Source organism: Tachysurus fulvidraco, chromosome 4, assembly GCF_022655615.1.
Source record: "Tachysurus fulvidraco isolate hzauxx_2018 chromosome 4, HZAU_PFXX_2.0, whole genome shotgun sequence".
In the NCBI taxonomy this organism is placed as follows: domain Eukaryota; kingdom Metazoa; phylum Chordata; class Actinopteri; order Siluriformes; family Bagridae; genus Tachysurus; species Tachysurus fulvidraco.
The window spans coordinates 8,739,803-8,761,032 of record NC_062521.1 but is presented as its reverse complement, the minus strand read 5'-3'; the positions used below and the strand labels follow the sequence as shown (position 1 = coordinate 8,761,032).

At 35.8% G+C, this 21,230-nt stretch overlaps 1 protein-coding gene across 2 annotated transcripts; it reads left to right on the top strand.

Moving 5' to 3' along the window:
* Positions 1-708: 708 nt before the first annotated feature.
* Positions 709-13,255, top strand: etaa1b (ETAA1 activator of ATR kinase b). Of its 2 annotated transcripts, none has more exons than XM_027150302.2 (6): positions 709-831; positions 1,451-1,579; positions 8,320-8,387; positions 8,462-8,568; positions 9,319-10,595; positions 11,185-13,255. In XM_027150302.2, exons 1-6 carry the CDS (start codon positions 786-788, stop codon positions 11,307-11,309), a joined length of 1,752 nt encoding a protein of 583 aa, XP_027006103.2. In that variant the 5' UTR covers positions 709-785; the 3' UTR covers positions 11,310-13,255. The 2 variants fall into 2 exon arrangements, with proteins under 2 accessions (XP_027006103.2, XP_027006102.2); XM_027150301.2 differs by having other exon boundaries at positions 759-1,077.
* Positions 13,256-21,230: the final 7,975 nt, after the last annotated feature.

Genomic DNA, 21,230 nt, shown 5'->3' with positions numbered 1-21,230 from the left:
AGTCTATGAACAGCATTCTGCTAATCTACCAAGCCGTTTTTGGTTTCTATACCTGTCTGTGTTTGACTTCATGCTTTGTTTGTTGTGTCATTCTTTCTACTGTGTTATGGTACTTTTGCTTGAATGTCTGTCTTTTTTGTATTGGGATTAGTGCCAGTTATCTCTCACTGTGATTTTTTTCCTTTTGTTTCAGATTGTTTGCCTAATTCTGCAAATGGATTATATTTTAATGGCAATTTTAATAAATCAGAATTCTAAACTTGTCTCTTTAAAAAATGGGGGTTTTAAATGAATATATGGAATGAATGAAACAATAACGTTATATCTAAAATATATTTTAAACTATCAACAAATAAATAAGTAAACGACAAGCAAAAAGACTTTCTGCTAATTAAGCTATGTCGCTCATGAATAATAGGTAACTTTGACCAGAGGTAGCAGGCGACCAATCATAACTGATTTGTGGAAAAATGAGTCTATAGATATAGCAGATTGGATGGGCTTCTCTGGTGTCGGGAAGCGGACGTCGGAATACTGGCCACCTCGACTGCGCTGTAAAATTTAGATGCTTTTGCGCATATAAAAGTAAAAAAGAATTTGTTCTTTATATATTTCGTGGGTCTCATTTATGACTGTACCAATTAGCTGATATATAAGAGTATACATATAATTTTTATCACAAAATGAATGACGTGTTTGACATGACATCTCGTCTTTTCTCGCGAGTGGAGGCAAGGTTGGTGCGGACCAATCAGAGACGTGAAATTATACGACGCGCTACTATCATGGCCGTGCGGAGAGACTATGTTTATTCTTCAACAGCATTAGATGGTTTGTTATAGAATTAGTAAAAACGTAGAGAAAAATATTTAACTCATTGAAATAAATGCTTACTATTAAGGTTGTGCAGTGTATGTCTGCAGCTAATAAGCATGACAGACACGAATAAAACCAACAATACGCGATCTACAGTAGATGCAACCAAAGAAATTCGGAGTCGAATCGAGTCTTCGGAGAACAAATTCAAAACAAAGATATATTGTCCATCATTGAGCGCATCGCTGTATTGTGGAAAAAGTAAGCTAAAATGAATATTTTCTTTTTAAATGTAGTTTAAAGTTAAAATGAAAAGTCAACCAATGGCCTTACAACGCTGGCCATGACGGCGGCACCTAACACTCTTTTAAATGACGTGTGTGTGTTGGGTTTGGGGACGTCAGTGCTAAACCCGGATCGCCAAAAACGCAATTAAAATATTTTTTACTTATTAACTCTTGGTGCTCAGTTGCTGAAGGCCTTGCAATTTTATGATAGGATTGTGTAATAAATGCCATGTCCTTTTAATGTTGATGCATAACGCAGGTGCTGTTCATAACACAATGTGTGCATTGTTTGAGTTGCAAATTGTTTGAATCACAATTGACTGTTTCAGTACTCTTTTTAATAACAGATGTGGAAACCCCAAAACATAGATCAAGGAGAAGATTTAATTGTTGCCCCAATGGTGACTCCCCAAGTGAAGCAGATGCTCTGCAGGACATCATCTGGGATCCTGCTTCACCACCTCAAATGAGGACCGGTGAGTAAAAATTGTTTACATTCGACCATTGAATTGATTTGTTATTTAGAAAAGATAAATCATGATGTGTTGACTTCACTAGGCTTTTTAAGGTTCACTATGCTTCTGGCACCAAGATCTTAGCAGCAGATCCGTTAAATCCTGTAAGATGCAAGGTGTGGTCCCCATGAATTGCACTTGTTTGTCCAACACATCTTACAGATGCTCAATCAGCTTGTGGTCTGGGGAATTTGGTGTTTGTCAACCCTTTATCATGTTCCTCAAATCAATCCTGGGCACTTTTCAAAATGTGGCAGTATATGTTATGCCTCTAAAATAGGGCTGTGCTATAAGGTAATACTGCTGCTATTAGGGCTGGGCAATAAATCGATTTTATCGATTAACTCGAATGTGTAGTTTACGTCGACATCCACTGACGCTCCCCTCTGGGCTCCCGTAGTTCTGAATGGGCTCAGCCCTCCCCCCGCGCGTTTGCCATAGAGATACACAAACAACATGGCAGCGAGCAGGGAAGAACTCGTTTTCAAGAAAAGCACGGTGTCATCTGTCATATGGAATTGGTTCGGTTTTGCAGCATCAGACGCAGAACATACACCCCACTGCAAAGTGTGTTTAAAGTCTGCGGCAGCACAAGCACACCTCCAAAAAACAACCTACCGTCTTAGAAACATTTACAAACTGTATCCAGTATGATAAGAAGGGGGCCTGTTGGAAAGCAATCATGGATGCAGTGAATTCCTGTTATACACAAACATTATACTCTATGTTGTGTATAGCGTAAAAAATTAAACATGACGTGAGAAATGAAACATAACGCTCTTATAAGCATGTTGTCATGTAGACTAATTTAGCTGACAGTACTTTGTTGTTTGAGATGTAAATGTGTGTATGTAATATATATATATATATATATATATATATATATATATATATATATATATATATATATATATATATATACATATATACATATATAGGAAGGAAAATTGATTTAAATCTTAAATCAGATTTTTGGTGAAAAAATCTGTGAATTTTATTTTAGGCCATATCGCCCAGCCTTAGCTGCTATAAAGGTGTGTACTTGGTCTTCAGCAGTGTTAAGCTAGGTGGTATGTCTCCAACTAAGTAACTTTGAGATGCACTAGACCAGTCTGCACTGACATTTTCTATCCACCAAATTTTTCAGAAATTTATAGTACAGTATCCCATTTGTTGGATTGGGACATAGTAGATATTTCTCTTCCTGCACATCATTGAGTCTTGGGCGCCCATGACCCTGTTGCCATTTCACTGGTTTTCCTTCCTTGGACCAATGTTGGTAGGTGCTGGAGTTGGTTGCCAGTGCTTCAAACTCTAATGACTGCTTGCTTTCCACCACCTGATCGGCCTTCTTGATGCACAGTTTGTGTGCCGATATTGCTTCCAGACACAATTTGGATAATTTGGAACTCGATTCCAATAATTTGGAATTTGGAAGAATAGGTGATGCAGAGGAGGCATTTTCCATGCCCCCATAATAACCCATACTGGTCATATACTATAAAACATAGATCAAGGAGATATACTGGCCATAACACTATACACGGTCACTACCTGAAACTACTGGTAAAGTTTTGAAATGTTAGCTCGCAAGTAATTCTGTTAAATATGTGCTGGCATCTGATTGGTCAATGGCAGCTTTGTTTTTCAAGCAATAATGTTATTAAAAATCCACACACTGCCATGTAGATTCATCATATGCTATAAATTTTTCTGTATATTGATTTCAGGCATAAGTTACACTTTTTGAAGTACAGTAAATTTGCATTGTAAAATGCTTGTTAATGGTTGATTGCTGTTAATGTATTTTATGTGATGCTTTTGTGTTACCTGAGTATATTAATTTAATATGCAGGTTTGGTTCTCCATGTAAATGATCCAAAATAATTTCCTAGATTTCATTTCTGAGATGAAACAGACATTACCACTGGGTTATATTGCCTGCATTCTTGTTTAGGGATGTATTGATACCATCAGATATTTTATTTTAGCTATATATTAACAGCTTCCTTAATAAATGGGGTAGTTTCACTACATTTTAAACATTCCATTGTACATTGTGATCTCAGTTCATCTCTTGTTCAATTCAGTGTTTAAGATTAGGGTGTTATTTTTGGAGAAAGGAAAATACTGAAGTGTTTTAGTTATTTATTATGGTTAACACTATTCTGAGTATTTTGCTCACAACATATGTTTTAATACAACGAAAGACTTTATTCTTTTATAAGTAACACTTGCAGACCTTCAAATTCATGCAGTTATCTACTATGGCAACAACATAATGTTAAAAATAATCAAGCAGATACAGGTCAAGAGCTTCAGGTAATGTTCAAAATAAAGAAAAAATGTGACCTCTGGGACTATATCCATGACCTGTTGGTACTAAAAGGATTGGTTTGAGTATTTCATAAAGTGCTTATCTCCTGGGAATTTCTCACACAACTAGATTTTACACTTAAAAAAACAAAAAAAAAACAATGGGTGAGCAGCAACAGAAACACCTTGTTTATAAGAGAGGACTAACTGAGGATGTGATCTGACCAGCTATAAGATTGGGGCCTGGAAAATCATGAGGGACCTTACCCATTCCGCACATCACATTTTCAATTTGCTCCTCACCGGCAGGTGATCAAGGACAATCCATTCACACAGCACAAAAAATTTAAAAACAGCTTTTTTAGTAGAGCACTGCCTGATTATAGCTGACAGATCTTCAGCAATTATGATGCAAACATAGAATAATCATGATTAGCAAATAAGGTTTCTAACCAGTTGTGGAAATCTTGCCATGAATGACTGAGGCTGTTCTGAGAGCAAACAGGATTAGCATGATGTTACTAAGCAATTTGCTGATGTATAGAGTACAGACCAAAAGTTTGGACACACCTTCTCATTCAAAGAGAACATTTAGTTCATAACAAAAAAGTGTGAAACAACTGAAAATATGTCATATTCTAGGTTCTTCAAAGTAGCCACCTTTTGCTTTGATTACTGCTTTGCACACTCTTGGCATTCTCTTGATGAGCTTCAAGACGTAGTCACCTGAAATGGTCTTCCAACAGTCTTGAAGGAGTTCCTAGAGATGCTTAGCACTTGTTGGCCCTGATGACCATAGTCATGAAAATAAAGAAAACTCTTTGAATGAGAATGTAGCGTCTTGTACCAGTCATTTTAGATTTCATGTCCCAGGCACCCTAAATTTCAACATCCACTCCTCAATTAACCGATGAGCAACCCAGTTTTACACACACACCTGGCTCCAGAATGACTGGAGCCTACACAAAGACCAGATAACCCCATGCGGTTTCTCTGATTAGGGGCTCTCAACACACACACACACACACACACACACACACACATACACAACACAATGAGACATTCCTTTTACTAATAAAACCCGAAGATAAGGTACTCTAAGGTTCTCATTCTTATAACCCTTTTTGTAATGTGGTGTACTTTTAAGGCTTGCCTGGCTTAAAATTATTTGCCCCTTAATTTCCTGACAAGGGTGTATTTTATTCATGTGTCAGAAAACAACATTGCATTTTAAAATAAGTTATACTTTGAATAATGATCTATGTATGTAATGTACCGCTGCCTTCATACCGTCATTACCCTTCATGTTTAGTATCCAAATGACCACAAAATTATCGGTTACTCATTTTTCAAGCACTGGTGTATTTTATTTGAGCATGAAAGGCGCCATACCATCTTAATACACCCTGGATCAAACTTTAAAGTCATCTAAAAGTTTGATAGCTAAACCACGCCCACAGACACCTGAAACAATGGATGGGTGGAGTTCGCGACCTTTAAATTGTCACAACCACTAATCCGTGGTCAGACTTTCGGAACAGCTTCAAGACGACTCCATCTTCCTTCAAAGAAGTTCCAGCAAGCTTCACTTCCAAGAACGACAACTGCTCTGATCTTCAGGAGAACTTGGAAGAACGTCTGACCCCACCCTAACTGACTTTTCAGAGATTTCTCTGTTGCATCCGGACTTTTGTTCAGTAAGCCAATGCAAGTAACCGTTTCCTTTACCAACCAATTTAGATGCGTAATTTTAAGTAGGAATCTTTCGTTGAATCTTAAGGTGAATTTAAGTTTCTGTGACGATTTCCCAGTTAGGGTGTGATTAATTTTTGAGTCTAAGCTTGCAATTCCTTTCCTTCCTTTCTCTAGTTTCTTCTTTCCAGTCTCTTCCTCCCTTTCCCCAATTTTAAATTCTTTTGTTTTATTTTATTTTCATTTCGTTTTCCCTATTTCTTTTGTTTGTTTGTGTAGTTTGTTTTATGTTGTGTTTGTCTCATTCATTAAATGTCATAATTTTGAGCCACAGGTGATTTGTCTCTGAGTATCGCTCACAAATTAAGGTACCTGCAATATCCGGTCTGAACTACATGCTCTATTAAGTTAATTTAATTTAAATTACGGTATACAGTAAAAGGAAAGCGAATCTTTCTTGGCCGGGAAGATACCGCCTTCATAGAATTAATAAAGGTTACACGGCCTGTTCGCCGGACGAACAGACCAAATAAGCGTAAAGTTAATTCCAGTACCGTTAATTTCAACTTAGGTTAAAATATTTGGAAGTCACGATAACACGTTATAGTTACTTATAAATATTTACCTTGCTTCACGAGCCAAAATCGCTACAAGAAGGTGTGTCCAAACTTTTGGCCTGTACTGTATGTAATTGGGTATACTCTCATTGATTGGCTTTTAATCAGCTCATCAGAGTACTTTGCAAAGAAAAGGCACCATGCAGCTTTTACCTGGATACATAGTCTTGGACAAACAGGCTATTTAAAGACACTAGGAGATTAGATATATATAAATTTAATGAGTTGGGTTTTACCTCTAACCTCCTCCTTATGATTGGAAAAAAATTTAATAGTGTAGATATAATCAAGGCCTAACTGGCTGAACAAACTACAAAGAGTTCCTTGTGAAAGTAGTGTAAAAAATAACTTGGAACTTACACCTTTTGCTAGCAACCTCCCATTGTAAGTGGCCATACATTTAGGATCAGGTCAGTCTTTAAATAAATAACTATATTTGGTTGAATATCTCTTGATTATAGTAACTGCATCAGGGTGGCAACAGGGTGAATTGCAATACTTTCTCCCTTGCCCTTGGAGGTTGTTGGTGAGGTCACTGACTGTTTAAGTGTTTCATAGCGTTCACAATGTTTGTCATGTACCTCTTTTGTGTTTCTTGACTATCCTGTTTGATGTGTGGTTGTTAATACAGCAGTACCCCCAACACCCTCCCTTCTTTAGATACTATATTTTGTCATACTGACTATGCCCAATGCTTTGATTTGATTTTTTCTTTTTTCTAAGCTTCAAAATAGTGTGATTTTCTTCCATAGCTTTTCTGTTGGTTTATCCTTTTTAGCAATAAATGTTATCTTCAAATGCAAATGCAAATCCAGGGTTTTATAGGGCACATCTGGCTAACAAGTAACATCTGCCAGTCGCATATTCCAATATTTTGGATCACTTGAACAATTAAGATGTACAAACTAGGGATGTCATGCAATCTTATTCTAAGCTTTCATTTTATGTGTTTCTTTCCACCCAACTCTGGAAATGTGTTATTTGCAGCAACTAAAATAACATGCACAGAGGTAGCTTGGGTAAATTGCCTTCATGGGAGTGACTTAACATGCTAACCATGCTGGTTTTGATACTGCACATGGTTTGCTAGTGGGTAGTTGACAAATGACCAAGAAAAAGTACTTTTTTTGGAAAGCATAACTTTTTAAGATACATATAAGTTACATATATTTGTGGAGTATGAAAACTGCAGTTTCAGAAAATAGTACTGGTCACTCATTTTGTCAATGACCACATATTTTTTTCACTTTTTCACTCAACAATACTGTAAATGTGTCGTATGGTGTGACATTTAAAATGTACTAAGAAATTATATTAAATAACATAAAGTAAATACTTGAGACAGAATTGTTCACATTATTAAAACATTATTTTCTTAAAGTGATATTTATTTTACATGAAAGTACTAATTAGAATCATTTTCACCATGAATAGCTGAATGGTGTCACACCAAAGGACAAAAAAAACTTAACATCTTCAGTGGTCTTAAAACATAGTTCAATATTTAAACAATTCTGAGAGAAATACTTACCATGTGCACTTCTCATGGCCTTCATAGGGGTCTTCAGTCACATGACCTTGAGTGGGGTCTTTCAATTAAATGTAGTTGTCCATGATATTGCCCAAATTAAAATTAGGTTTTTGCATAACACCAAAGGACATTTTTTTTCTGTTACAAACTTTATGAAATTCCTACACTTTTAGAAATGTATGTATATGAAAAGTGATGGCCACTTAGTGAAATAGACACTTGCACAATTATGCCAGGAGTGTTCATTAAGATTTTTAAACATTATTTTCTTTATTTATAAAATGTAATATTTATGAAATAATGTTGTCTACCGTCACACCATAGGACAATTTTGAGATTTGGCTCAAAGTTCTAAAAAAAACCAACAATAACTTGGGTATTAAAACAACAAATTCATATAAAACAAGAAAATGTTTAACCATTTACAGTATTCTAAATTATGAAAATGTGAAATAAATTATGTTTTATCTTCTGTGACAGTGAAAAAGCCATGTCACGTCAACTACCCTAGTACATCTTTTTTGTGCTCTGAATATTCACAACAGGAAAAGCAGCTGGAGAAAGTGACAGAGTTGTGGAAATATCTGAGATTGTTAACAGAATTGCACCAAATGTAAGTAAAAACTCTTTAAAATGAATATTGCAATGTCTCTACCATTTTGTCTGCTACATTGTTTGATGTCAAAGGAAGAGAAGCCAGTGGATAAAGATTCAGTGCTTCACTGGATTGGGGATTCTGCTATCCCCTGCACTCCAGAGATTCAGCAACCCAGAGTTCGGCGGTTCTCAGCACGGTCAGTATAATTTAGGTGTCTTTCAGTTTAAATGATCTGTAACTTGATGGCTGTATATGCTAAGTTACAAAAAATATGCAGTTAAACAAGTAACAAAACAGTTAATTTTACTACTGAGCCAATACAGTTCCACACAGGTCCATTTTTGATGCTCTTGATGCTTTTGATACTCTTTGTTGTGTATATGGCTTACACCATCGGTCTTTTGTCTGAAGCCATTTCTTGTCGTGCTATAGGAGTGCATGTCTTCGACTTGCTAGAACTGTGGGGTCGCAAGCTCTGAATGAAAACACTAGTTGTTACCTCTAACATCTTTAGCTTGACTGTGTGTAGAAAGGTTTGTCACTCCATCAATGCATATAGCAATTCTTATGTTAAGACCTCCATCTAAGCTGTTGAATCAGAAGTATTTCCAAAGTGTTTAATTCTTAATTCTCTCACTCACTCACATTCTCTCTCTCTCTCTCTCTCTCTCTCTCTCTCTCTCTCTCTCTCTCTCTCACACACACTCTTACTCTCACACTCTCTCACACATACACATGAATCATGTGGTGTTTATTGATTTTTAAGAACAATATTGGTATTTAACCTGTTTTGCCTTAAGGCTCTAGGCTTGTGAATAAGTAAAGCTGTTTTTGAGACAGTTGGTCTGATTTTCTGATTATGATCACTTTTAATTCTCCTAGTATTTATATATATAAATTTGTTTTCTTGTTGTGACTGATTTACCAAACTTATTCTTTTGTCAAGCCGGCAATGTAACAATGTTGAGGACCTGATGAAACTCGCTAAGCAGTTTGACCTAAACATGACTCGCCAACACAAAGACACTCTTAAGAGGCTACAAAATAGTGAGGGTCTAAATTGTAAAGACTTGCACAAGCTCAACAATCTCACTGCCACCCACCCAGAATCAAAGAGTATTAGTGCTTCAATTGGAGAAGCCAAGGGACTTGGCCATGAGGAGGAGCTGCATGCTCTGTTTGATGGACCAACTCAGCAGTTGAGCGGGAGATTAAGCCCTTTATCCACTAATTATTCACAGGAGAGCAGGACTGAAAAACCAGCTACTCATGAAATGAGACCAACCACTTCAAACAGCAAGGATCTTCCTGAAGATGCTCAGGTGTCAAAAACAGATTTTGATGATGATTGGGAGAATGATGATCTTCTGAGTGACTTTGTGCTGGAGGTGACTTCGAACCATCTTTTAAGCCCTTGTATGGGAAAACCTACTAGTCATATATGGTCTGCTGGTTACAAAAAATGTGAACCCATGATGCCAGCGAGTTCCTCTGGAGCAAGCAGCAGAGCTCACACAATTACCAGCCATTACACAAGGAATTTATCAGAAACTTACACCAATCCTAGTTCTTCTAGGGCAGATGGTCCGATCCGGTCTGGTGCAATTACTCAACTTTCAAAAACCACCCCTGATTTGGTGAACACAGATTCAGGATATCAGATAGCACACATACAGGGTGGAAAGCAGCAGACATTTATGACCACTGTTGGCCCAGAAGCAAAAGATATAGCCAGTTCATCTGGAACAACAGGGAAAGACTTAGACCCTCTTTGGTGTGATAGAGATGATGATGACGATGATCTGCTTTGTCAGGCCTGTGACGACCTGGAGCGAATCGCAGATGTTAAAGAGAAGCTAAGAGATAAGAATTCAACCAAGACCTCATATTCTTCACCTGAAGTACCTTCATCCACCATCACTACTATTTCTTCAAGCATGAAAAGAAACCTTAGAACTGTTCAGCTTCAGCAGCCCACAGAACATAGACAGCCAGTGTGTGTTTTTGCACGCTCACATTCAATACCGGGTGCTTCAGGTATTCATGGAGACAAGCAAAGCTTTTCTGAATCAGCAAGTGACTTACAAGTATACCACTTTTCTCAGAAAAGCAAACAGTACCCTTTTACTCAGCTGATGCATGCTACAGGACCATTTGGTGAAAGCACCTACAATTCCACTTTCAAGAGGCATCAGTCTGATCCAGGGACATTGAGGAACAAAGGTAATCTTTCTACAGCAAAAACTTTACTGTCGATTGCTGAAATACACTGACTGTCCAAATCATTCAGATGCAGTTTTAGAGCTTTTTCTAATGTTCATATCAAACATCAGATTGGGAAACAATGTGATCTATCAGACTTGAAACCTTTCATGATAGTTGGTCAAAGATTGGCTGGTTTTGAGTATTTTCTGCTTAGCTTCTAAGAATTTCACACTCAACAATTGCTACTGTTTAAACAGTAGTAGCTTGTGAACATTACATGAGACTCTTGAGTTGTATCTGAATTTTTTTTAGACTGGACTACTTCCACACGCTTGGCTGATTTAGATAACTGCATGAGTGTGGAGGTTTTCATAATAAAGTAGACTGAGTGTAAATATGTACTATTATACATCCTGTCCCTGATCAGCACCTGGTTGTTCTCTACATAATTGACCTAAAAGAATCTGGGAATTTGCTGTTAATTTTTTTTTTGTTTTATATTTTTGATTCTCTGTTTATATATATATATAAAAAAAAGAAGTGCCATATGCTGAGAAGCAAGAAAAATAAGCAAGCTATTGTTTGTTTTTTCTGCTTGCTTCTGTAGTGTTCATCACAGCACAGCCAGCAGTGATTTGCTCCGCTGCTGAGATTGAAAAGAAGAAGCAGGAAGCTATAGCAAGGAGGAGATTGCGACTGCAAGCCACTCTGAAGCCTGATGCTCCCACATAACCCACCACAGAGGAGCTTAAATTCTTAAATTAAGTGCTATCTGCCCTCTGATATCAAATTAAAGTTTTGGTCTCTGATTCTGTGTTAAAAAACAAAAAGTCCTTTTTCTTTTTCACTTTCATCTAGCTGCTTCACTTAATCCAGAGTAAGGTGCTAATTTGTGTTGAAACACTAAACAAACCATGTTTTTCGTTATTTGTTTAGTGTTAGAAAATGTTCTAATACAAATATCTTCTAACAAACGGAAACAAAGTGACAGTTCTTAATCATTAAGAAATATCTTCTAGAGGAATTTATTCTCTATAATTGTACACTCTGGTTCCACCTTTAGTCACAGCAGAACCCTGTCTGATCTTGTGATGTGTGTTAAACTTTTCTTTTTTCTGTTGTCTTTTTTGTTTTCCATCACTTAGCAGTGGCTGTTTATTCTGTGGTTTGTCTGCAAATGATTGTCATGATAAAGTATAGATAATTTTATTGATTTGTGTTCTTGGGAAAGGCAAACCTTTCCATTTCATATAAGAGACTTTCCAAGCTCAGAGTAGGTTGATTACAAGCTCTGAGAACCTGTGAAATTGCCATTCCAATTGAGAAATTAAGCAAATCTCTGTATTTATTAGTGCAGCTTATGGATTAAAATGTATTTAATCCAATTTTCTTTTTTTGTATTTCTGAACTATGATATTTTGGTAACCAAACTTCCTTTCAATTTAAGTTTTTAGATCTTCTACACATATTGCAGTATGCTCTTATTTTTCCAGACTTTAAGAACATCCCACATGCTCTACATTGATGATTGTTTTATTTTATATGACAATTCATCAATGTTATGTAACTCTACCATTTTGTGTTTAATGGTATTAAAATGTCACATTTTTTTGCACATTAAATGAAAAGCCTCTGTCTTCACCACACCTGGTGCCTTGTACATGCTACAATGTTTTTCATTGTTTCCCCAGGGGATTGTGTATCATTCAGATCTGGATCCTTGCCATTTTCAGTTGTTGAATACACAGATGTGTGTGCCCCTGTGTTCCTGGGTTTATGCTCTCTAAGGCAAGGCTTGCATGCACTGAATTCTCCCCTGCTCCTTCTTATTGACTGTAAATCAGTTTCACAGTAATTTGGCATGGGGATGAAGGCTTTTTTTAATTACTGTGATTATGGTTATGATGATGACTCCAATTTATTCCAAGCAGAAACAGGTGTTGAGTTGCTACAATATACAAGTTGTTGAAGGATTTTCAGTTATGTGGTATAATCAGACTGCCAGTAGACAGTGTAATGAATTCTTCAAAACCTTTTTCCCCTCTTGAAAACCAGAGAGCAATTACTGATTATTGCGATGGACTGGTGCCATACCAAGTCAGCTTTGTGCCACCGGGGCGTTCACCTATGGAAGAAACGTACTCTAACTGTAGTGATTAAGGCAAATTACTATACGTCGATGCAAGAGATAATTTGTTTTATTGTTATTGAGGTGTAAGCTTAATGTTTCTGGTTAATCTAAATGTTCTAACAAAAACAAGTGGACCTTGCTTAAAAAACAATCCAGGGTTGTTTTTAAAAATTGCTGGCAAATATTAATAATTTATTAAACTCCTAAAAAATTAAACATTTTAAATGAAAATACAATCTATATCTTATCATCCTATATGGTTGAACAATATCTCACAAAACATTACTGCATTAAACCATGCTTCAGCAATACCTGCTGCAGGTTATTGCCCAGACATATGACTAATACAGAAAGCAGTCAGGTGAGGGTCAGAGGGGGCTGAAGTTGTCATCATGTTAAATGAACTGTAAATATTTTCAGTGTGTCATTAGCATCTTAGATTTGTTTCAACAAGGCTTACATGAGGGCTCTGTGCATAGGCCCCCAGGTATGAACAGGCAAATGCGCACACACAGCTTGAGTGTCTGTGCTGAGGAATGTTCTAATGGAAAAAACATGCTCAGGTATGTTCCTAATTATCCCATGTTCATTGGAATAATGTGCAACTATTATATCATTTTAAATTAATGTGTCTGTTAATGCATATTGTTTGTAAAGAAACAAGCGGTAGCAGACTAATTAGTAATTTATTTATTTATTTATTTTTTGCTTCCTACAGGATATGTATTTCTGATGTATTTTGTTTTGTCTTTTTAGTGCTCTGCATGTACTAGCTTTTGGTTTCTCTCAGCTGTAATCTTTGTACTTCTCCTGTTTTGCACTGTTAATTCCGCTCTGGATGGTATGCTTATATAAACCAATAGACTAAACTTTTTTTTTTTTTTGCAGTGAACTTTCTCCAGTTACATTCCTTGTGTTTATATCTGCCAACACCTTCTTGCTACAATGGCTATGCCCCACCCACTTTTGTATCACATAATTTAGTGGTGGGGGACTAATGGTGTGATGACAGATTTAGGATGAGGTACATTTGTAAGAGCAAGTTTATGAAACTCTTGAAATGATCAGGTTTTTCTGCAAGACCAATGCTGTGATTAAATCTTAATTTTAAATGATAACGGTATGATTATAAAACACTTACATAAAATGTTACCTTGCCATAACGTTATTTATACAGTTGACCTAAAGAATTAAGGTAATTTATGGAAAAAGTCCAGCGGTCAATGTGACTTAATTCCAAAACATTTAAGGAAGGCCAGTAGTAGAGTAGTAGAGCACTTCATTATTTGTTGAAAAACTAAAGCAGCATGGGATTATACACTCAGCTGTCAACTCTCTCTAGATTGCTCTCTCTCGCACACACTCACATGTTGGTACCTGTCATGGTGAGTGCAACAAAGCAGAAATTCATGCAATGTGGCATGGGACCCCCAAATTCACAGAGTATAGTAATTATAGTACTTTTTTTGCCCTGCTGCTCCCTTCTGCCGCAGTATAATCTGTTCATTAAAGTCTAATAAAACCTTAAAAAATATAATTTTTCCATGTTCAGAGTTTTGTGCTTGTTAAGATGTTTTAAGGTGTATAGAAGGAATAAAATACAAACATATATATACTTACATATATACATATACTTACATATATAAGTAAATAAAATAAATATGGAAAGAAAATCAGTATTTACCATATGATCCTGCAACTTTTTAAATGTAGCCTTTAGTCTCATAACCGCATCCTTGGTAAGTGTCCAAGTAGTACCTTTGTGTGTGTGTGTGTGCGTGCATGCGTGTGTGCTTCTAAAGAGGCTTTAAAGTATAGCACAAGCATAACATAAAAAAGAAAATAATGAAATAATCCATGTTCAAAAGTTTGCATACTATTATTTCTTAATATTGTTTGTTGCCTCTTTTAGCATCGATGATTATGCCGTCTTTTGTAATAATTGTGCACGAGGTCCTTAATTCTTTCAGGTGGTATAGCTTCCCATTCAACTTGGCAAAATGCCTCCAATTTGGTTGTCTTGCACAAACTACACATTTGAGATCTCCCCAAAGTTTGTTATGGCCACTCCAGAACCACCACCTTTTTCTGCTGTAGAAATTGGAGGGTCAGCCTTGCCTTTGTACTTTGGATCATTGTCCTGTGCCAAATTGTATGTGTATGTTTAAAAAAAAAAGAGCAGTAAAAATTGATAATAGTCACATACGCTTTACTGGTTTAATTGATGAAGGGTAGGATGGTGTTAGAATACTTGGTTTGATTGTGTGTCTGTGTGAGAGGGAGATGTGATAAATTTTTACTGCTCTTGGCACTTTGTGAGTTGTTTTCCTACATGGATATGGCCAATTAATCCTGGCAGGGGAGAGAAGTAGAGCAGTTTGTATATGGAGATTAGATTGGCACTGAAGTAGAGAGAAGAGTAAAGTAGAGGCTGGGCTCCAGGCTGCGATGACTGCAGCATGCGGCTCAGAAAGAAAGAGAGACATATGATCTGATCTGGATTGTAGCCTTACAGGCAAACTGGGAGTCCCCAATCAAATTACACAAGCAAAAAATGTAGCATCAAACAAACAAAGGGGTTTGAAAATGCAAATGTATGCTAGTTTAATTAGAAACTTTTTAAATCACCTGATAGTGATCTGGACAGCTTAGAACATGAGATTTAATTTTGGAGGAAGTTTTGAAAGCTTTTGAGACCAGACTGTAAACATTTAGCATATAACCGTTAATATTTCTGATGTATACATATGCTGGAGTCCACAGTGTCAATTTTCATCTAGAGTTTTCTGTGATGTCCCAGACAATAAGACAGCATTTTTGAGAGTCAAAATCACAAAACATTTCAATAGCTAATAATTTTATTATTAAGGTAGTAATTAATATCCTGCAGTACCAATGTCCATCATCTCTGCCACTCACAAATGGAGAAAATTAATGAAAGAGAGAACTGAAATTTTTTTTCTAGTGATAATGTAGTTACAATATATATTTTGATCATTTATAATGACATTCTGTTAGGTATGGTTTAAAATGTTTTATGGGGCATTATTAAATTGACACTTTGTTGCTTCATACAGAAAAATTACTTGTGAACATATTTCTTGTTTAACAGATGTTCAACAGATGGCAAAGCGGATATAAGGTGATGGCACATATTTTTATATTTTGCTGCAACTCAGTATACTATTTCTAATTATATTACTCTCATGATTTAGACTGGAGTACTTGACCACCTCTCTTACCTAAGATTTATGTAACCTATCCTTTGAAAAGTCTGCATCTGCACATGTACAAGATTACTAAATACAAACTTAGCCTTTTTTTATTTCTATATGACTTATACTATTATGATTTTTTTTAATGATTTTAATTAGGACAATGCACATTAACAAATGAGCAATGAGCATCAGTGTAAATATGCTGGAATTAGCACAATAGCTAAATTCCATCCGTTGTCCTAAGGCAGATATCATAAAACACAAAATACAAATTACTTACAAACATAACAACATGCATGTAGACATATTACACAGAACAACAGAGACTAAGTACAGTAAACAGCAGTCACACAGACGTTAAAAGGCCACTATGAACAAACAACCAATAAGAAATTGATTTACATATGGGTACATCGCTGGTTTGATTTCAACCATTGTTTAAGTTTTTTTTTTTTTTAGGTTAAGTAATTGTCACAATTCCTAACTAGAGTTAGTAATGTATTCCATGACTGTGTGAATCTGATAGACACCACCATTTGGCTAAATTTAGTTCTGCGCCATTGTACATTACGGTCTCTGGTTAATGCTCTAGTGTTTAATGTTAGTTTTTTCTTTGTATAAAGTCTCTTAATGGTGATGGGGCAAGCCCATGCAAAACTTTAAAAATGAGACAGACATCCAAAAACGTCTGTAACTGTGCAAAATCTAGAATATTTTATTTACTTAGAATATTACAGTGATGAAAATGTATAGGCTTAGTGTCTAGAATTTTCAATGTTTTCTTGAAGAGAGACTTGAGACTCTGCTGGCTGCTGGCTAAATTTAGTTCTGCGCCATTGTACATTACAGTCTCCTCTGGTTAATGCTCTAGTGTTTAATGTTAGGTTTTTCTTTGTATAAAGTCTCTTAATGGTGACGGGGCAAGCCCATTTAAAACTTTAAAAATGAGACAGACATCCAAAAACGTCTGTAACTGCCAAAATCTATAATATTGTATTTACTTAGAATATTACAGTGATGAAAATGTATAGGCTTAGTGTCTAGAATTTTCAATGTTTTCTTGAAGAGAGACTTGAGGGGATTTAAGATGCTCTCGGTTGTATGAGACCAAGTTGTATAACAGTAAGTTATGTGAGTAAATATCATTGCATGCATATAAGCCTTTGCTGACTCAACAGTAAGAAAAGGCCTTATATGTTGGAAAATTGACAAGTTAAATTTTATAATATTTGAGTTTTTTTTAACATGTTGTTTAAATGTCAGATGTGAATCAAAGACCACACCAAGATACTTAAATTGTACTACCACATCTCGTCTCTCTCCACTCACTAAGACAGATGGCTCTGGCCCCTCTGCTGGCTGCCATGAGAAGAACATTCAGACGGTTTTTGTAGTATTCAGATGTAAACATGAATTTTGGAGCCAATGGGACACTGGTACCATGGCCCCAGAAAGTATTGCAGCAGCTTCTTGTTTTGTTTTTGCATGAGTATACGAAACTGTATCATCAGCGTATAATTGCATTTCGATATTTGAACCGACATCTGGTAAGTTATTAACATAGAGACTTAAAAAATCTGCCCCAGTATTGAGCCTTGCGGGACTCCAGCAGAACAAGTAAGATAAGATGACTGTGAATTTCCTATTTGTACAGCTTGTTTTCTTTCTGACAAATATGATTGCATCAAACAATGTGCTCTTTCAGAGAAATTAAAATAAGTCAATTTAGCAAGAAGCACATTATGATTAATGGTATCAAAGGCTCGTTTCAAGTCCAGAAAAACAACCCCTACAAAGCCGCCCTGGTCTAACAGGCTTTTTAAATTCTCAAGAAAATAACAAGTGGCTGTTTCTGTAGAGTGGTGTTTGCGAAAGTCAAACTGTATTAGATGGAGAGGGGTATGAACACTTAAACAGTGGTGATACCCCTCTCCAGAATGTTTGCCCAATAAGCATTCTACCAATAATTTAAAAATAATTGGTAGAATGCTTATTGGGCAAAAATTCTCTGGTTTTGTCTTATCACCAGCCTTAAAGACTGGGATAACCCTAGCAGACTTCCATGTTGAGGGCACTATTCCCTGTTTTATACAGTAGATAGATTTATCAGGTGTGCAATTGGGCTTGCAAGAGCATCTTTATGGAGTTTTAAAAGATCACAAAAGTATCTCTGGCTTTTGAACATTTTAGAGATGAAATCAGCAAAGGTCCGAATCTTATATTGTCACTTAAAATAGTGTACACTCATGTTAATAAAATCAATAATGCACAGACATTTCTATATAATTTATTGTTAAATTTCAAGTGTTTTCAAAATCTGAACTTGTATGGCACTTGAATGGAAAACAATACTGTAGTTGTCTTTACTACATGTCAAGTAAAAGACAACAGACACTGAATTTCTTCTGAATAAAATAAATAAAAAGTGCAAACACAGCTTTGAGCAGCCTGAACTTAGTGCCTACATTTCAAGTAATGTAAAACATTCAGAATCTTTTGAATAAAATAAAAGTGCTTTTAATCTTTAAGAAAAAAATTCAACAAAAGTCTTTTGAGCTGCCCCTTTTTTAAACACTTTTTAATTACATTAATAACACAGGAACCTTAGGCAAAAAAACATTTCAAGTAAAATAAAGCAGGGCAGAATTTACTGAATAAAAGAAAAGTGCAGAGCTTTGAGCAGCTCCCTTTTTCCTCTCTCCTTTCCACCTCTCCTTACTCCCTTTCCATCTTCCGTTGAGAGAAATGGGCATGTAACTGTCCTGCCAGCAGTTTGAATCTTAATTGTCCTGCCAGTGTATTAGGTGCATTACTGCCACCTTCTGCTCTGGAGTATGGAACAGAAACAATCTGTTTTTGGCTTGGCTTTTGATGACGCTCCTGTCGTAATAACTAGATTAACTGCACATGAACGAAAGATTTATCTTTTTATTAATATCAAAAAGCTTATATAATCTTATAATATTCGATAATAATAAGGAGATGCTTAATATGATAATATTAGAATTTTAACGGGTCCGGGCAGACCTGTCACTCGGTCCGGATTAGGACCGCGGTCCGCCATTTGGTGATGCCCAATCTAGAGGCTTATATGGGATGTCTAGGCATTTAAAATGCATTGTCAGATCCTCAACTGAGCTAATAAAGAATCTGTTAAAGCTATTGATGATAATGTCTAAATTATCAGTTAGCATACCATTAACTTGAAGTTGCAGATCTTTGAAATTTACACCTTTATTTCGTCCTAACAGATCATTTAAATTTTCCCATATTAATTTTCCATTTCCATTTGTCCCTTTAATTATCTCAAAAAAGAAATTTCCTTTAGCTTTACGGATCTGATTTACAACTTTATTTCTAAGTGATGTAAAAATCTGACAGTCACTCGTAATCCCTGTTTTTACAGATTTTTTAAGTGCATGATCTCGCTCTTTCATTAATTCCCTAATGTCATCATGTAGCCAGGGAAGGTTTTTTCTTCGTTGTTTGTATTCCCTCTTTTTTGTAAAATGGGCTAAAATGTCTTTGACGCTTTTAATTAAGATGTCAGAACCAGCGTCAATATCATTGTTGTTCAATATGTTACCCCAATCTAGTTGTTGCAGTTAATTTTTCAGATTATGTTGATCACCTTTGGGTATAAAGTCATGATGAGTAACTCTAGTAGGCATCATTAAGTGTTGTCTCTTAATTTTTCTTGAGCACAAAATGAAATTGTGGTCGGAGAGTCCAGATAGAAAATTAAAAGTCTTAGAAATTCTATCAGGCTTATTAGTAAATATTAAGTCAATTGTTGTTTTTGACATTAACTTCTACTGGCCACCTAATTAATTCACATTTAAAATTGTCCCTAACATAAACCAGTACTTCCCCTCCTCGCCCTGTTTCTCTGTCTCTTCTCAATACATTGTATCCTGGAATGTTGACGGCTGCCGAAGGTGATGAATGAGTCAACCAACTTTCCTAGTATATCAATATTATATTCACTTAATAAATGTTCCATTTGCTCTGTTTTATTAACAATACTATGAATATTAATATGGCCCAATAAAAGACCTTTTGATTTTGATTGTGAATCCCAAATTCTCAAATGCTTAAGCTAATGAATAACGTTTTTAATTGGCTGTTAAGGAAATGACAGGGACTTTTAATTGACAGCTGTGAAGGATAGTGTCTGCAAATCACTGGGCTTATTTGTGCAGTCTGTCATTAGTCTTACTGTATGATTTAAACAACGACTGATCATTCAGGTGAAAAAAAGAGGGCATGGGGGAGAACAAAAGATAGAGAGACCGTGACAGCTCATGATTGATGATTGGCCATCACACTTGGCCTGACACACCATTCACAATACAGCATTTACAACAAAGTCACCAGTGTGTCATCATCCTACACCCCAAGACATACACAATCAATACAAGGCAGCCCAAGGCCACAAATCATATTCCACATTATCCTTTTGACATCTTACATGTATATTAAAGATAAACTGTTGATATGCCTACCAAAGGTTATGTAAGTATTTTATCACTTTTACATGCAAATACAAATAAAATCTATAAAAAGTAGTGAAAAAGATGTAACAATGAGTACAATATCAAAACAGTGATTTATGAATAATGACTCAAAAGCATCTCACTGTTTTCAACACAGATGCAATGGCATGAAAGAAAATGACTATACTTTTCAATGACTTGCCTTAGAGGATCCTCAATATTTCTCTTTGTGTTTTTTAGTATGGTGTGAAAAAATAAACGTTTGAATGTTCAATGATGAACATTGAACATGGGTTCTGTGATTGCCAAGCAGTAAATGTGTTGTACATTACCTCCTGATTCAGGAAACTGGGAGTAATACAGTGTACAGTGATACATATCTAGTCCTAAATATAGTTTATAAATATGTATATAGTTTGTTTGTATGTCAAAAGCAAAGACTAAAAGCTAAAGAGGGTGACAACTTGGATTTGTGTGTATATCTATAACTTCTATTAATTAGAATTAGTGCTATTAATGTGGCACATTATACTTTATTGCAAACACTGCAATAAGGAATAAACACTTTTGTATGTACTTTTATAGAAATATAAAAGAATAAAAAAAAAGAAAATCAATGATTGGGTGGTATGATTCTATTGATTCCAGATTCACAGATTTTCTCTCAGACCTATTGGTTAACTTTGACAAAGCATTAATTGTAGAAGATTTTAACATTCATGTTGATGACACAAACGACACTTTAGCACTCACATTTATGGACTTACTAAACTCACTTGGGCTTAAACAAAACATTCCTAGAGCAACT